The 19,620-nt window shown below is 38.8% G+C and overlaps 1 protein-coding gene across 2 annotated transcripts in view; it reads right to left on the bottom strand.

The window, feature by feature from the left end:
* Nucleotides 1–2,027: 2,027 nt before the first annotated feature.
* LOC132059292 (F-box protein CPR1-like) overlaps nucleotides 2,028–19,620 on the bottom strand; it is an 18,409-nt gene continuing 816 nt past the window's right edge. The window contains exons 3-4 of one of the 2 annotated variants that reach the window (XM_059451870.1): nucleotides 4,828–4,869; nucleotides 2,028–3,614 (exon numbers count right to left, since the gene is read on the bottom strand). In XM_059451870.1, the coding sequence (XP_059307853.1) occupies nucleotides 2,529–3,614; nucleotides 4,828–4,869 (1,128 nt within the window). In that variant the 3' untranslated portion in view covers nucleotides 2,028–2,528. The remainder of the gene's footprint in view (nucleotides 3,615–4,827; nucleotides 4,870–19,620) is intronic. The other variant, XM_059451871.1, reaches the window with a different exon arrangement.

Genomic DNA, 19,620 nt, shown 5'->3' with positions numbered 1-19,620 from the left:
AAAGGAAAATAGTTAGTCAAAATGATACGCCACCCCGTAGGGTGGCGTTTAGGAACATAAATAATAATATCCCTCAGATTCATATCAAATTTTGAGTGCTTTGATTAAGGAGGCTCAGACTCACAGTTCTGAATATGGCAACGGAACCCGAATCATGTCGCTGCTGCAAACTAGTGGCCATTCTAGTTGCCTTACCAAGCACATGTTGGTTCCTACCTTTTGATATCACTGTGAGTCATCATTGCCTAAACCGAGGGATAACCTTTTCGAATAAGGCATGGCCTCAAATTAAGTGTTCTCATCGGCCCAAGTGTAATGTCTTGTTCAAATCAGTAGGATTTTACCAAGTATAGCGATCTGTTCTTTTTAAAGAAAAATAGCAATTCGTCGAGCGACATAGCAGACTCCTCAAAAGATCCCCAACAAAATTCAGTAACACTCACTTGAAATAAATCACTCATTCATAAAAACCCATTTTCAAGCTAGAAGCTCAAGCTTCAACAATGGCTATCCTCAAGTTCATGTCTGAAATTTAATCTAAGATCACCTTAAATCTGATCGGAACTCTCTAAATTTTGAGATTTAAACTCCTTAAAAGATCCCCAATAAAATCCAATAACACTCACTTGAAATGAATCACTCTTTCGAAATTTCATTTTTTCCAGCTTGAAGCTCAAGCTCCACCAATGGCTGTCAATGGAGTATATTTCAGATGTATTAGAAAAAAAAAAACGTGGGAGTGAATTGAGAGAGGGGAATATAATTTTATATTTCCTTTTTTATAAGGTAATAGATATATTTTTAGTTTTTTTTTTTTTTTAATTTTTTCGTACTTGGGATCAAAATGTACTTTTTAAAGCTTGAGGGCTAATTTGGAAGCTTGGAATTATTTTTAATTTAATATTTAAAAAAAATCGTTGAACGAAAATGTATTTTTTAAAAACTTGAACTTGTTTTGAAGCTCAGCTAACTTATCTCCACTTAATTAGCCCTAATCCTAAGTGGGGTCCTACCACCTAATAATTAAAACTTGAGATTCGGATTCTTAAAGAAAGCTAGCTAGGGGTCGTGTCACTTACACTTGCCCATGCATCAAAAAGTTTTTACATATCCAGCACTCAAAATCTTGAAGATACCATTGCACTTGAACACAATTCACGACTCAAAAGATCAGTCCTTTTTTATACTGCAACTAGGCCTGGGCGTCGAGCCGAGCTAGGGCTGAGCACAGCCGAACCAAGCTCAACCAAGCTTTTTATAATATCGAATCGAGCTAAGTTCGGTCGAGCTTTGTCAAATTATAACTGAACTCAAGCCGAGTTTGAGTCGGCTCTTTAATGTTTCATTCTATGTATCTCTATCATTAAAAAATAAATTTATAATAAATTGGTTGACTAAAAAAAATATAGGCATTACTAATTTAATTTGATAATTGCATTCAAGTGTGATTGAAATGTATACATTATTAGTCCATACAAGACCTCAAATTTAAATGGCACTAATTTAATATTAAACACATAATATAACTTTCAAGCAAAAAATAAACAATAGAAATAAAGCATTACTAAATTCAAAAAAATTCTACAATATTAATTTTCTTTATTTTGAACTCTTAAATTTTATAATATTAATTACATCTTACGCCATCCATAAAAAAAATTTGTGTAACGATGTCTATAATAAGTCTAATTACGTCAAATAAATTAAAAATATACAAAATTACAAAATATTAGAATAAATAATAATTATAAAATCAGCATTTTGCTAACTTAATTAAGATTAATGGATGAATTTTAATTTTAAAGTAATCATGACCAAACCAAGCTAAGTCAAGCCGACTCAACCGAGCCCAAGTTTTATCGAGTTGAGCTTTGACCGAGCTTTAGCTGAGCCGAACCAAGTTAAATTTTGACTAAAACTGAACCGAGATGAGCAGAGCTAAGGCTCGGCTCTTTGCCCAGGCCTAACTGCAACTCTAACTAGCTCTAATGAGTAACAATAAGATAGCCATTATAATCCCAGAAGTATAACAACAAATAGCTCTAATGAGTAATAATTAAAAATTATCAGTCCCACTAGGAACCGTTCCACTAAAATACATCTGAAGAGGTACTGAAAGAGTACAACAAAAGAGGGATTACATCCACAACACAACAGCTATCAGTTCATAGTTTCTATGAAGTCAACAAACCAGAGTAACCTCCCCCTGCGGTCTGTTCCTTACACCAAGCATATAGATTATGTAAGCACCTAATATTGTACAGAAGATACATGTTGCTTTCTCCATTGAAACATCTCTGATTTATTTCAAGCCCAGTACTCCACATGATGCATAGAGGAACAGTTCTTCAAGTCTTCTTATATCTGCTATTAATTTATTGCCCCTGCCAGCTAAATCGTAGAATCTTCACCTCATATGGCATTGTACTCCAAAATTATTCAACAACAATATCCAGATCTGCCAGGTAAACTCACAACGAAGAAGTAAATATATTTTGAAACTTACAAACAGCCGAGCAATAGATCAACTAATAAGTAAGTGACTTTGGAGAGATCAAGCTTTCTGTAAAAGCGAATCCGTGCTGAACGGTATCACATCGAGGCCATAATACAAATGGTCCACTGGACGTCCTGAATGCATGGGCAAGAGCATGACGACGCATGCACCAGTATAGCAGTTCACCATCCGCAAACCTATATCTTGGTACGGCCATAACAATCATAGGATCTTCTATAGTTAACAATAAAGTCCAAGATTCCTTGACACCATAGTCTTTCAATACCCATAACTGAAGAGTTGCCTTAATCATAATATTAAAATTAGTGTAAACACAAAGCATTCCTTCCAACACTGAAACGCCAACATGTTTGCCGCGCATTATGGTTACCATTTGCTTTGGAATGGGTATCTCTCCGTAGACTTCAGTTGAAATACTAAACGAAATCAAGAAATAACTTTGTGAAATACAACCAATCCAATGAAATGACTCATGTACAAATGCCAAAGAATGCATAGCAAGGGACACACTGCAAATACCACGAGGATGTTTATCAATTTTTCTCCAGGAACCACCTTTCAGCGCGAGAATTTCACTAGGTAATTCGCCGTCGTAAACTTTAAGGATCTTATACTCACCACTGGTTGAGTCATAAGCCAATCCCAGAAGAGAAGGCCGCCACGGAAATTCTGGATCCGGCAGTACTATTGATTCTCTCGTGGAGGGGTTGAACAGAAAAAGTATGAGGCGTTCACTATCAATAATATCCCTAGCCTCGATAATAACCAAGCCATCACAACAACAACGGATTATGCAATGCAGTGCTGTAGGCAGTGAAGGGCAATCAAGTTTCTGTACATGCTCAACCTGCTGAAGCGGCGATAAAGGACAACAATACATGTTATATTTGTCATCCCTAAGGCACAATAGGCTAATAAGAAGTTTTTGGGAATTTCCATCATTCTTGGCATGATTGAAATGCTTCTTCTTAAAGTAAGGATCAATAATTAATGCCTTCCAGAATTTCGAAACACATTTGAATCGAAGTAGAGACCGCACGGGTAACTTGCTGAGGATCTCCATAATGATGTCCTCCTTGGATTGGATTCCCATGGCCTAGATAGGACGAGGAAAGACCAGTTGAAGATGTTAAATCTTTCAGGCTCACAATATATATATAGGGCAAATGTGCAAATATACCTCTCAACTTTGCAATTTAGAGCAGATATACCCCTCGTTAAAAAAGTGGTGTATGTATGCCATTGCAAAATGGTGCAAATATACCCCTGCCATTACAAAATAGTGCAAATATACCCTTTTCGCTAATGGGATCTTTGAAAAAAATCATTTAGGCTATTTTTTATTAAAAAAATGCCACGTGACTTAAAAAAAAAAAAAAAAAAAAAATCTACCCATTTTTTTTAGTAGACATACTTTTATAAGCCACAGAGCAATTTTTTTCCTAGTGGACCGGGTCTGCTTCGTTTAAAAATATGGTAGACTTAAATTTTTTAAAGTCATAGAGATATTTTTTAAAATGATTCAAACCCGACACACCAGAAAAAAATCACCATGTGGCTTTAGAAAAATATGTCTGCTCAAAAAAAAAAAAAAAATAGGTAACTTTTTTTTAAAGTGTCGTGGCATTTTTTTAATTAAAAAACAACCTAAATGATTTTTAAGAGAAAATCCCGTCAGCAAAAAGGGTATATTTGCATCATTTTGTCACGGCAAGGTTATATTTGCACCAATTTGTAATGGCAGGGGTATATATACACCACTTTTGTAATGAGGGGTATATCTGCTCTATCGCAAAGTTGAGGGGTATATTTACACCTTTGCCCCCACACACACACACACACAGAGAGACAGATATATATATATATATATATATGAAAGCTATAGAAACTAGAGTTCAAAACAGATTTTCGTTCATTGTTGTTCCAAATAAAGAATACTTGTGGAATTTTAACAGGATGTTGTGATTGAGTTTTATAAGAGAGTAGTATCATTGAGGACACGACGGTTTCTGACAAAATTTCTAATGAATGTTTGGATTACAGTAATTTCTCCGGTCACGAAACCATTACTGTCTAGTATTTTCAATCAGAAAAAAGGAATCATACTGTCAACTAATGAAAAACCAATGAACGAGGATGAGAAAGAATATATGGTCTTGGCACTGTTAGCTAGCCATAATATCTTCTATTATTGAAAAATGTTATCTTTATAATGTTAATGGGAAATTGTGCTCTAAGTGCAAGCAACAACAATTGAACTGAATTGTAAGTAAGTAACACGTTTACACCCCTTTGGTATCAGAACTCACCTGATCATCAACGTCCAGCTGCTCTGTATCATTATTATTATTTATGCTCTTCACTGCAATTAATTTTAAAACTTGTTGGAGAAATAGTTGAGGTTTTATAAGGCAAACACAAAAGCAGAAAGAGATACCTTCGCAAATCTGATTGAACTTTTGGTTCGCATCTTCTTTATCGCTAATGATAATTTGATTGAAAAGCTTCGTTTCTCTATATATGCTGATTTTCCCATTTTTTGGCATCCTTGCAATGCTAAAGTTTCGAGCTTTGATTGAAAAAGACTCGGTCTTTTTCTTTTACTTCTGGATTGGATGGAGATGCTAGCTAGGGTTTCTGTCGTTGCTTATGTTCTCACTTATTGATTGGGCCGGTTCGGGTACCTCTATCCTATCCCATACCTTCAAAGGCACTGTCTTTAATTTTTGTCCCTCAAATTGGTAGTCTTTAATTTTATCCTTCGCCTAATTCCCTGAAATTCTAAGTTCAAACTCCAGCTCAATCAACCAAAAAAAAATCACGAGGCCGAGTTTCATAGCAAAATTAGGTCTATTCGGGCAAAAGTTAGGGCTTATGCAAAGTTTTGCAAAATTTCAACTGAATGAAAAAAAATTGTCTTAATGCAAACTTCTACCTTAAGGTAGAGTTTTGTCTTCAGGCATGTTAAAACTCTCCTTAAGGCAGAGTTTTCAGTCAAACTCTGCCTGATCAGGAAGAGTTTGTAGTCAAACTATACCTTGCGATTTTTTTAAAAAACTTTTGACTAAGTAGGAGTTCGAACACGGAATCAAGAGGTTTTTAATGAAGGCCAAAATTTAAAGACCACCAATTTGAGGGACAAAAATTAAGACCTTTGGAGGACTGTGGATAACGAAATTTTATTAAATTTAATCCATAAGAAATTTGGATTACATTCAAAATATATTAGTCCGAATAAATAAATTGTGGGCTAATATAATTGGGTTAATTACTTAATAAATATGGATTTAAGTAATGGTCCAATTTCATTGGGCTAGTCCATTTAATTGGGCTACATATGATGAACCCACTTTGGCAAGCCCAAGATGTCATCTTATTCAAGAGCCCAATTGGTGTCACAAATGACGTGGCACACCAAATCAAATAAAGGAGCCTATAGGGTCATGCCACGTGTCAAAATGATGCAGCATGCCTAGTCAAATCAAAGGCCAATGAAGATGCGCCATGTGTACAAGTGACATGTTCCGGCCAATCAAATATCGGCATGTCAGCTTAATTCTGATTGGTCGACACAAGCTTATCCTTATCACAACTCATCCATCCTACAACTATAAATAGGATTCTTATAATTCAGAAAAAGAACAGAAATTCTAACAAGAAGCCAGGGAGAGTTAGTGGATCAAACGCCGCAGATTTCTCTACAAGCTGAAAGCATTCAAGCACGCAAGTATTTCTCTAGAAGTTCTAGAGATCCAGACGAAGATTCAAGACCAAGATCAAAAGTCCTTGAATTCAAGTCTAAGTCAAAATCAAATCCATCAAGTTCAAGATCAAGCTCAAAAGCCCTTGAATTATTGTTGAAAAGACGAATCAGAGGAATCATAGAGATTGTAACACTCGTATTCTGAAATCAAATACAAACAATTGTTGCGATATTTTCTTGTCTTGATTATTATTTTCTCGACGCGAATTTTATTGTCTACAAATTCTGGCACGCCCAGTGGGACAATCTCTACCTCTCATCTCAACTTTTCGACAATCAAAGCTCAAGAACATTGAAATGACTTCAGAGAAGATCAACTCCAAGGTTGCTAACTCCAAGTTCTCTGCTGATGTGGAAAGCATCCTCGACATTACCTTTGGTAGCATCGGACCAGTTACGAGGAGTAAAGCAAGCATGTTAGGACAACAAGCACTCCAAGTGTCATCCGCAATAACTCCTGTTTTTGGATCTTCATCCCCAAAGGAGCAAGATCCTCTACTAATACATCGGAGGAAGGAAGCAACATTGCTTTGAAAAGATTAAGAAGACTCTAGCTCTACTTGATCTCTCTGGATCCAAGCACTCTGCTATGAAGGAAGATGATGATACTTCAGTGACGATCCTCTCCACTCATACCACATGAAGTAGTCCAGTCAAAGATCAACTTATGCGATAATCCATGCTATTCTCCAACATCCCCAACAATCATACAAGCAATGGTAACTAACGCTTCATCAATGGAGGAGACACTACCAAACTTGGCAAAGGTGATTGATGGCTTGGCCAAGCATGTGCAAAATCAAGATGCTCGGATTGAGAAGTTGATGGATAAGATGGATGGATTTTATCACGACCCAACCCCGTAGGCCATGACTTGTGTCCGAGTTGGACACTCATATGTACCTGACACTCAGAACTAGCATACTAACTCGCATAATCATAAATAATCACATATAGCCTCAGATTATCGCATAATAGCCAACATATGTCACAAAAGCCGGCTAGGCTGTCATAATGTACGAGTCTCGAAATATACGCAAAAGGCAAGCCGACTAGGGCCGCGGCGAGACCGCCCAAAACATATATCACACACACACACAATCGTACGTACACAACCATAACCCACATACATGTCTCGGACCTCTAAACGAGAGCAACAAAAACATATGACGGGACGGGCCCCGTCGTACCCCCGAATGAATATATACATATGCAACGGAAAAGTATATATACCAAAATATAGGCTCGGACGAAGGAGCACTCCCGAGCGAGAATAGGTGTCCTAGGCAGGTGGATCACCAAGGCCGAGCGTCGTACACGGGCATGAAACGCAGCCCCCGAAGAAAGGGGGTCAGTACGGAATATGTACTGAGTATGTAAAGCAGAAATACAGAATCATAATGACAAAATACAGAAAATAGATATGATATGCAAAATGTCAAAATATTTAGTTAAAAATATAAATCATGCATAGGCTCTTAGAACTATGGTCGCCCGCCCGTCGTTGGCGCCATAACACAGCATCACACCAGAGGATTTCATATCTCCGTAACCCGACATATCCCATAACACACCATAACGTCATAGCACAGCATAACACCAAGTATAAACGGAACCCGGCCCTCTAAGGAGGAGCTCGGTGAGCCGTAACACAGCATCACACCGGAATATAACATAATGCGCACGAATCATAACCGGCCCGGGATCCGGTGAACGAGGTAAAAACCATATGCACGAGCGGAGTCGTGAGTAATCATATGCATAAAATCATAATCATAAACTCATTAAATAAGTAGGAAATCCACACTCGGAAGTCAAGGTGAAAATAGTACTAAATCTTTCCTGAAGGTCATTAAGGATGAACATAGAAAAGCCGCGGGCCCCACGGACGGGTGTCAACCCCGTCCGAGCCCGCCTATGAGCATTGGGGGAATGTTATTGTCACACCCTAATTTCTGTCAGGGTGTGATGGGCACCCGACCCTTATTTAGGGCCGAGCGAACCCGCTGACTCACATAATACTCATAATCACGCTGGCTCTCAACCCATGACACAAATATATAACGAAAGTTTTTCAAAAAAAAACATGCTTTTTGCCTTTCTCGAATCAAAGTAAATCTGTAATATATAGAAACATATAGAGCTTATAATACAATACATAATAACACTTCGGCTTACATAGCCGTTTACATAACCGACATCTTATACCCACGACACTGTCTGCAAAGTCTCTAACATGGAACATGTAACCACATCACAATGATACTCGACTCGGCTGCACTCGAGAAAGTGGAGCTCTCCATTCCCGCTGGAACATCTTACGCTAATATCCTCGGCTCACACAGGTGTACTGCGTGGCATGAAACAAACACCCGAAGAAGAGGGTCGGTACGGAATATGTCTTGAGTATGTAAAGCATGAAATATAGTAAGCGGGATCATACTGAAGTAAAGAGTACGGAAAAATCATAAGACTTGCCCTTTGAAAAACACTTGTCATACATATACATATATCGGTAAATAAAATCATATCATAATCGTATCATCATATTATCGTACATATATACGTGCCGCCCTCTAACGAGGGGCTCGGTGAGTAAAATCATATCATTGCATATATAAACCGTACCCGGCCCCCTAGTGAGGGACTCGATGAGTAAATCATATCATAATCATGTCATCATGCCATCATATATATATATATATACATACCGTACCCGGCCCTCTAGTGAGGGACTCGGTGAAGCGTGTCCCGGCCCTGCTAGCAAGGGACTCGGTATGCCATCCTGGCCGCCATCCCCATCTCATCACATCATCATATCATCATACATATGTATATAGCGTACCCGGCCCTCTAGTAAGGGACTCGGTGAACAATGCAGAGGAATGTGCACGAATACGTACCCGGCCCGGGACTCGGTGAAAGACGCATTGAGGCATACACGAGCGGAGTAGTGACAAACCATATGCACATAAATCATTTTCAGAGACTCAATGAAGTAAACGAATCGTCATTTGAAAACCGGGACAATAGTTATATCAAAATCTTTCGGACGGTGCTCGGAGACATATCAAATATCATAAGTATATCAAAGTATCGTAGGGACCATAGTCGTATATCAAATCATTCCGAGCCCGCCTATGAAAATCCAAGTCATTACACGTTACAAAACTTTCTACGAACGTTTCAAAGTAATCCGATTCTTTTTACGAAAGTTACGGACATCTCTAGACATAGGATTCTTTAGGAACAAAATTCTTTACACAATGTTTGGAATCCAAGCATACATAAGACTTAAGAACCATATGAAGAATGTTACATCATGAAGCAAACGAAAATCATATGCATATTCGGAACGTAAGAGCGGAGTTACCCTAAGTACAAATCATGTCATACCTTAATTGTATCTAAGACATGCCAAAGAAGGAAAGAGTAAGCCTTACATACCTTAGCCGCTTCCTAAGCTAATCCAACCTTAAGTCTCGACTTCTCATAATCTACAATAACGTCATTAGGTATCGATCATTAGCCATAAGCACTTAGGCATTCAATACCAAATTAACACTTTATCTACCGAAATTTCGGCAAAGATTTTACCTATAAATTGGATATCCCCGAGAATTTAACTCGCCAAATCATTGTCAGCAATACCAACAAACATAATAACAATATCAATATTCAATTCCAAATGCAATCTAACATTAATAATTCCTTCATATAATTCGACGACATTCCATTACATTCGATTCAACTACATCCTTTCAAGTTAACATTGACGCTTACAGTTCAAGTACCAATCCAAGATCATTTAACCAAGATTCAAGAACATTTCAAATAATTCGCTCAATGATCAAACAAGCCAATCCAATGCATCATCTTACCCGAAATCATTCCAATTCAACAAGAACATTACCACACAACTCTTTCTTCCAAATTCACAAACTATGTCAATAATTCATTTGTTAACAACTTCATTTTCATAACTTCAAGAACCCATATTAATGTCACATTGCCTTCCAATTCAACCCATACAATTATAACCTTAACTTGTATCATTAAAACCTCACTTTACATCATAAAACCCACGACGACAACAACTAAAATACCACATAACATTAGTTCATTCCCTAACACCCAAAACAGCCCATTTTCGGCCAACACCACAACACATACATTCCATGATTTTTCCTCCATTTCTACACACTAAAACAACATGCAAACAAGCTATATACAATTAATCCATCACTCCTACACTATATGACCCACACACGGCCACACACATAACACTCACGGCCAAGCACCAACAATTATGGTTTCATGAATTTTATTCATTTCTACATACTATAATGTCCACAAACCATGCATAACACATGAAAGTAAAGATTAAATCTTACCTTCTCCTCTCCACTTTTTCACTCGGCTAGAATGGTAGATTGCGACAACGAGCGGTTTTCTTGTTCCAACAACTACTCCACGTTAACGAGGGCCTTTCAATTAGTAGGAAACCTAGGAGAAAATATTTTTTTTCTTGATCATTACCCATGGCTGAATTTCGGCCAGCCATGGCCGTTTTTCTCCTCCTTCTTTTTTCTTCATTTTTCTTGAAATTTCTAGGATGATAAATGGTAAATTGTCTTGCCCTTCATGACTTGCACATATATATATATATGGCATAGGCACATGGCCGGTCACATGCCACTTAATTTCCCTCCAATTTTTCTTCAATTTTCTCAAGTTTTCTAGATTTTTCTTTAATTCATGAAAGATGAGTAACCCCTTGACTTGGTCAACTTTTGCCCACATAAGCATGTCTTACAATATAAAATAAGCACATGTCCCCTTTAATAGCTTAAATTAATTGGCCCCAAATTTTTCATGAAATGTTCAACTTTTCATAATTCACTTTTGGTCCCATATTCCATGAAATACCAATTTCCATAATTCCACTTTTAACCCTAAATTTTCCTTAACATTTCCATCCCATAAAATCGTAAGTGACTTATGCCTTAACACAAAGTCGGAATAGTAGCCTAGCTCTTAACTCGTCACAACCAACTTAAAAATATTCCGACGTACAAAATGCGGGATATAACAGTTATGTCTCATGAAGTCACCTATAAAGTTTCGGGGCGATCTGAGCTCGTCTACGAAAGTTATGAGCGTTCGTAGTTTCGGAATCTTTTAAAGGCAAAATTTCTTTACAAGACTTTTGAAATTCAATCAAATGAAAACATAAGGACCTTAGTTAGGTTACATTAAGAGAGTAAATCTTTAGAAGCAAATAAGATACGTATATGAGCTCGGATCTCGAGAGTGGAGTTACCCCGAGGCTCGTGTCATAGCCTAATTAACACTAGGATATGCCAAAAGAAGGAAAGGTTAGGCTTCACATACCTTGTCCGCTCTCAAGCTAAGCCAAACCTCAAGTCTCGGGCACTCCAAGATCTACATAACGCCAATATATCAAACATTAACCACAAGCATTTAGGCATTTAGGCATTTGGCATTCAATTTCCAAACGGACATCAAATTCTACGAATTTCGGCGGCATTTCCCCCTATAAATACAACACCCCGAGAATTCAACTCGGCCAAATTCAACAACAACCAAACCAACAACCAAGCTACAACATCAACAATCAATTCAAAAATGCATTCCAACATTAAACACTCTTTCTACATAATCCAACAACATTCACAATATTCCAATATACTCACTTCGACTACTTACATTCCAACTAATATCAACGTTTATACATTCGATCACTAATCAAAACCATTCAAACAATATTCAAGAACGCTTTAAATAATTCACACAATATTTCAAACAACCCAAACCACACTCCAACTCACCCGAAAACTGCCCAAACCCCGAGGGCACTACACCCATATTTCTTTCTCTCAAATTCATGAATTACACTAATAAATCCACACATTAACAATGTCACTTCCATAACTACAAAAATTACATAAAATTCGTATTAACTTCCAAATCAACCCATAACCAACACAACATCACTTTGAGCCATTAAACTTGCATTTTCAATCATAAAATCCATAACGACGACAACTAAAATACTAACGACAATTTGTTCATTCTCAACTACACAAAGGGAGACCTATTCGGCCAACACCCTATACACACATATAGATGATTTTCATTCTTTTCTTCACACTACAACAATCAAAACATACTAAATAGAATTAATTCATGGCTTCTAACACAACACACACACACTACTCAGCCAACACCATCTACACGGCCTCCAACTTCAACATAATTTCTATCATGAATTTCTTCCATTTTAGCATACTACAACACATATAAATCATTCATAACACATAAAACAAGATTAGAACTCACCTTTCTTCTTCAACTTCTCAACTTGCCCAAAGTTGGCCAAGGATGAAAACGAGTAATCTATCGCTTCTAACAACACTCCCACGTTAATAAGCACCCTTCAATTAGTAAGTTTGATTGAAGAAACAATTTTTTTTTATGGCTTAAATTGGTCTTGAATTTTTGGCACCTATGGCCGAAACCCTCACTCTTTCTCTTCTCAAATTTTTTTCTTGATTTCTCTAGAATGAAAGTGAGGAAGATGACTTATTAGTCATCTTTTTAATACTAAGTATTGACCATCCATGTGGCCATGGCCCACACCAAGGTGGCCGGCCACATGGTGCCTTGTTTTTTTTTTCCTATTAATAATGCACTTTCCAAAAATAGCATACTTTCCAAAAATGGAACTTGACCCCAAATGTTTCCTTAACATTTCCATGCCAATAAAATCATACACAACTTAAGTCTTTAAAACAAACAAAAGTCTCTACTTCGTATCTCGGGATAGTCTTGTCCTCAACTTATCGTAATTCACTCATATTGTCCCGTTGTTCAAAATACGGGATATAACATTAACGGAAGGAGAATCCAGCCACGCACCTGGGAATGGTCCAAAAGCATAGGAGACTGAACCTCGTGCAAAACAAATACCGCCTACCAAGGAAATTCCAGTTTCTTCTGAAGGGATGATTCCGCTTGACCGACTAAAAGAGTTCATTGAAGGGACTATCAAGGATAAGTACGAAGTTGCTGCCAAGTCTTCTTTTACTTATGGAAAGCCGTACACTATAAGAATTGATAGCTTGAAGATGCTCGCCGGTTATCAACCTCCCAAATTTCAACAATTTGAAGGCAAGGGAAATCCAAAGCAACATGTTGCACATTTTGTTGAAACACGTAATAACGCTGGGAATTATGGACATTATCTTGTCAAGCAGTTCGTCCGCTCTCTCAAGGGGAATGCCTTTGACTGGTACACTAATCTTGAGCCTAATTCTATCGATAGTTAGGAGCAACTAGAGCAGGAGTTCCTCAATCGCTTTTATAGCACAAGGCGTACCGTCAGCATGGTCGAGCTTACAAGCACTCGCCAGAGGAAGGGCGAACTAGTTATCGATTTTATCAACCGATGGAGAAATGCGAGTCTAAACTGCAAAGATAGGCTCAACGAAGCACGCGTAGAGGTCATGTATCCGAATGCGAGCCAGGGCTTCACTACATATTGCAAAGAATTAAGCCAAGGTCTTTTAAAGAACTAGCTACTCGTGCTCATGACATGGAGTTGAGCATGTCTTCCACTAGGAATGAAGTAATGCCTGTCTACGACCCTCGCAAAGGAAAGGACAAGCAGGAACCCAAGAAATGGAGCAAGTTCGTCCCCAAGAGTGACAATAAAGAATCCATGAATGTCAATGTCTCACCTGTAAAGTTTACTACGAAGGTGAGCAAGAAGCAGAGTATGAAAGAAACTTTCTTCCAAGACAACAAAAGCCGAAAGTCTACCTTGAAGGAGATGCAAGAAAGAGAATACCCCTTCCTGGATTCTGATGTCCCTGAAATTTTTGATGAACTACTTGAACTGAAACTCATTGAGTTACTAGAGATAAAGCGGCCCAATGAAGCTGGAAAAACAAACGACCCGAACTATTGTAAGTAGCATCGACTTGCGGGTTACCCTCTTGAGAAGTGCTTTGTCTTCAAGGACAAAGTTATGCAGTTGGCTAATGAGAATAAAATTCTGCTTGACGATGAGAAGGAGAGTTCGAATCAAGTCTCTATCACCTTTGGTTCTCTCGATCCGGTCCAGATATGTAGCTTTGAAGAACATGAGAAAGGGCCATTGGAGGAAGATAAAACCCAAGTTGATGAAGCCGATGATGAAGGTTGGATTCTGGTGACTAGGCGGAGACACTGTAAAATAAGTCCGCAATACCAACTAGGAAGAGGATGGTTAGAAGAAGGAAGAAGCAAAAATCATTGAGCATCCGAAAAAAGCAAAAGTGAAGGTGAACTACCACCAGGAACCACGACGTCCCGTGACTTTGGAGGAATTCCTACCGAGTTGGTTCCGCAATAAGACTACTCGAGACAACATTGAGGCATCGTGCTTCAATACTGATAAAGAAGAAGCAAAGGATGAAGGCCTATCAACGCTGTCTCTATCATCATCTAAAAAGCCTGTTGAATCTTCTTTCCAAGAGGTCCACGCATGTGATACAAGAATCACATTCACGGATGACGATCTTCTACTTGGTGAAACACTACACAATCGTCCTTTGTACATGGTGGGTTATGCCCTTGAGAAGAGGATAAATAGAATATTGATAGATGATGGATCTGGAGTTAACATTCTTCCTATTCGCACAATAAAGGAACTTGGTATCACAACCGATTTAACTTTCGAAAGCGACGATGATACAAGGATTCAATTAAGTGGGGGCGAGCCATAGGTGCTATCAAATTAGATATCACTATCGAAGATTTGCGATCAAGTGCATGGATGCATGTCATCGACGCAAAAACTTAGTACAATATGTTGCTTGCCAGGCTATGGATACACGAGAATAAAGTTATCCCATCCTCCTACTATCAATTTTTGAAGTATCTCGAAGGCAGTATAAAAAAGAAGATGGTTGTTGATGATAAGCCATTTACTAAAGCTGAGTCACACTTCATCGATGCGAAGTTCTATTTGAAGAACTACATTGTGAGAGAAGTAAAAGTCGATGACATTGCAATGACCAAGAGTGATCAGATCGCAACTGAAAGAGCTGATGAGACTATTGAAAAAGTTGAAGTTGGTGCTGAGGTGCCGCATCCCAGTCCGAATAAAGGGAACACCGTGTCTTTGAAGAAGAAAAGAAGAAGAAGACAACTCCCGTGCTCTGCTATGTTCCAAAGTTGAAGAAAGAGGAAGGTCAACCATCTGAAGCTCAAGAAAATATGCTAGGGGGGCTAACTCTTCCCATCAGACGAATTGATGCGATAAATTTGTCCTCAAAGCTACTTGGAGACTTCGTGGCTCAGAATCCGCCACAAATATGGCGCTCCCTACAAAACTTATAAATGAAGGCTTTGATCCAAATGCTTACAAGTTATTTGTCAAGGCTGAGTACAACCCTAACGAGCTGTCAAAGTTAGGGAAACTTCCATCAGGAGCTAGCTTGATACAATCACGTGAAGGTTTTGGATACAAACAACCTCCGCCAGTTCGCATATCCATAAGAAGGGCAAGTACCAACTAAATCAACGTGGAAGATGAGTCATTTGCTTCCAACAAAAGGCCTTCGGTGTTTGATTGTCTTGGAAAGTCGGCCACAAAGCTTCGTATTTGAGAGATTAGGGCCGTTGAAATCGGAAAAGGAAGAACAAGTTCCACAGAGATTATCAAAGCATGAAAACGCTTGCTTTGCACGGAACCCGAGAGGGATATACAAAGTTTGATTCCTTCTAGAATGAGACGATAAACAAAGCTTGTGGTTTCATGTAGGGAGGTGCTAAAAGCAAAGTCTCACACTGTAGTGTATACCAAGGAGCGTGACGAAGATAATGAAAGAGTAAGTTCTTCATATCATATTACTGCACAAATTGATCAAGATACTTCATTTCATATGGAGGTTGCCAAGAAGTTAGAGGACATCTCCTCGTGTTACTACATATCTTTCAATGATGGTAATCCTCGAGAGGATGAAGATGCCAGAGATGCTCCTGCAGAACTTGAAGAAGGGGTGAAGACCATAGTAGACTCTTTAAAAGAAGTTAATCTTGGTATTGATGAAGATCCAAGGCCCACCTATCTAAGTGCTTTTCTAACAGGTGATGAAGAAGACACTTACATGGAAATACTCAAAGAATATAGGGATATTTTTGCTTGGAGTTATAAAGAGATGTGTCACGACCCAACCCCGTAGGCCGTGACTAGCGCCCGAACTGGGCACCCGTACGTACCAAAAGCCACAAATAATAGCTCGAGATATTTAGAAAAATTTGGGCGTAGTTTCCTGTTTTTCCTACTAACCAAAATTTACCTGCACAAGAAAATACCAACAGAGGCCACACAGGGCCAATATAGCCATTTACATATATATAGGCGAGCCGACAAGGCTGCCGCGGTGATTAAACCGCCCGAACATACCATACGTGCACATAACCGTACAGACATAATCACACCCACGTACATGTCTCGATGTGCCTCTAACATACGAAACGAGAATCGAAGACGGAATCGGAAGACGGGACGGGCCCCGCCGTGCCCAAATAGTCATATATACGAACACATGTACAACGAAGATATATACCAAAATATCGGCTCCGGATCAAAGGGAGCTCTCCAAACAACAGAGACTAATACCCTAAGTCGGCGTACCGTGCGCGCGTACGTACTGGGGCATGTAACACGGCCCCCGAGAAGCGAGGGGTCGATGCGAAAGATGTACCGAGTATATAAAGCGGAAACATAACATACATAATTAAGATACCCAGAGTCGATATGTAAAATCGTAATGACGGAAATGCGAAATAGAGCGAACGTAAATCGGATTCGTAGCGGGAGTCGGACTTACGGAATGTACGGAGACGAATCATAAGCGAATCGGACTTACGAGCGTACGGACGGATCTCGAGAGCTCTCAGGTGCGACGAGAGGACGGGGTCATATTCCAAATCGGACATACGAGAAATCGTACGGGCGCGACAGAATCATGCATGCGAGTCATAATCATATGCGACGGACATATCGGAAATCGGTCCCAATCACATACGACGGATCCCGGCCCTTTAGTAAGGGACGCGGTAACGAACCCGGCCTCGTAGTACGGGACGCGGTGGACGACGAATCGGATCAAATGCCATCACGGCCGCCATCCCCATAATATCACATAATCCGATCATATCGGATCGTATCGGATCTGACGTATCCCGGCCCGCACAATCCGAGGGGACGCGGTGAACAATGCGATGAGTGCACGAATCACGAACAACGGCCCGGCGCGCGAAAGGAAGCCTTGAGACATCCACGAACAGATCCATGAGAAACCATACACATACAGACCGACAAACAGACTTAATGAAACCGAAATAGTTCAGAGAACGGATCAAATCAGAGTAATCGGATTATACCTGAGCAGAGCGTACAGAATCGTTCCAGATGTCAGACTAATATCGAGATTCAGACAGATGGTCATAATACACTTTAGCTAGCGGACGGAAACATAATTACGAGTTACTTATGAAAAGCGAACAGAAGCGGATCAATTTGAACCATATCGGGAGAGTCAGGGTTTTGTGGGCCCACCTCGGACCCAACCATAGTAAAATACATAAATTGCGGATAATAGACCTTGGGAGTCGTCCATAATCATCTTAAAGTGTTTCGACTCCATTTATGGAAGTTACATACTTATAGGTCAATCGAGAGGAAATTGGTTCAATATTCTTTGAATGATTTGGCGCTATTTTCAATCTCGAATTCCGAGAGGCAGAAATACAATCAAAGCTCGTTTTCAAGCACGATAGGCTCAGAACATGCCAAAGAATAAAGGGCAAGGCTTTACATACCTGGATTGCGGCTTACGCTCCTTAAATCTCAGTTCCCGTTTCGTCCAAAAACTGCAAATGGTCATTCTTACCAATTACTATTCATGCAAGCTAATATTTCAACTTGGGGTTGTTCTTTGGCTACCGAAATTTCGGCGACTTCCCCTATAAATATGACACCCCGAGAATTAACTCGGCTCAAACTAACCAACAACAAGCCAACAACAACATCAAGTATTACAAAATGCACAATATGGCACAACTAGCCATTTTTCTACATAACATAATAATTTCCGTTCTAACTTCACACTTTCAATCCAACATTGACATTTTCATATTCACCAACCCAACAAGATCACTTCGGAAACATTCCATAACATTTTTACGAAATATTCACGAAATATACAAAGTATGCAAGTTTCCTACCAAAGGCATAATTCACCCATAACTTCCAATCTTTTAGCAAACATGTTCATAACTCATTTCCATCATCCAATTTCATCAACATAAATCATAATTTGCATCTTAGGCACTTTATTTTTATAGTTTCATAAAATCATACTAAAGCAACATGAGTTCCTACATTCCATTCCAAGGCAACTTCCATCGTTTTACCTTCCTTAACATTGCAAGAATCACAACAACATAACTAACATGTCAAACAACATAATTTAGTACCATTCAAATTTAACCATGGCTCACGGCCACCATCCATATTCCCACTTCAATCCAATTCATCCAACTTTCATTTTCCAATTCATATTCTACAATAATTACAACTAAAATATAACACAAAATTCAACTCCTCCTATTTATAAAACACCACACACACACGGCCCCTTACATGCACACATACACGGCCTACACCCTTCACACACATGCACCCCATAATTCCATAATCTTCATCCAATTCCAAACATAATAACATACAAATTCATTTCATAATTCAAGAACATGAAAATCTTACCTTTTTCAATTCTTCCACTTGCCACCAAAGATAGTTTCTTGCCTAGATAATTATACCAACTTGGAAAGGAACTTGAGCTTAGTAGTAATTCCAAGAGAGATGAATTTGAACCAAAGGATTTGGCTCCAAAATTTTTTCTTTCCTTTTCTTTCTTTCTTTCTCTTATGGCCGAAGGCCTAACTTGTTCTTTTTCTTGATTTTTTTGCTTTGATTGTTCTTGAGAATTCTAGACTTATGGTCCTTATAATTAATTATCACATGCCAAAAATTAATAACCCATGAGTTGGGCCATATAGTGGCCGGTTGGGCCTCCCCCCCATTTGGGCCTTATTTCTTTTTTTCTTCTTTGGCCCAATTTTCATGAATCATGTTTTGTAATTTCCGAAACAAATTTCCAAAATTCCAATTTTGCCCTTAGGCCTCCTCCGGTGTTTCCACATTCAAACTTCCATAACCGACCTACACCTACTAAGAAAAATTCAAACATGGCCTTCT

This window comes from Lycium ferocissimum, chromosome 6, assembly GCF_029784015.1.
Source record: "Lycium ferocissimum isolate CSIRO_LF1 chromosome 6, AGI_CSIRO_Lferr_CH_V1, whole genome shotgun sequence".
NCBI classification, from domain to species: Eukaryota; Viridiplantae; Streptophyta; class Magnoliopsida; order Solanales; family Solanaceae; genus Lycium; species Lycium ferocissimum.
This window is presented reverse-complemented; position numbering and strand designations above follow the sequence as displayed.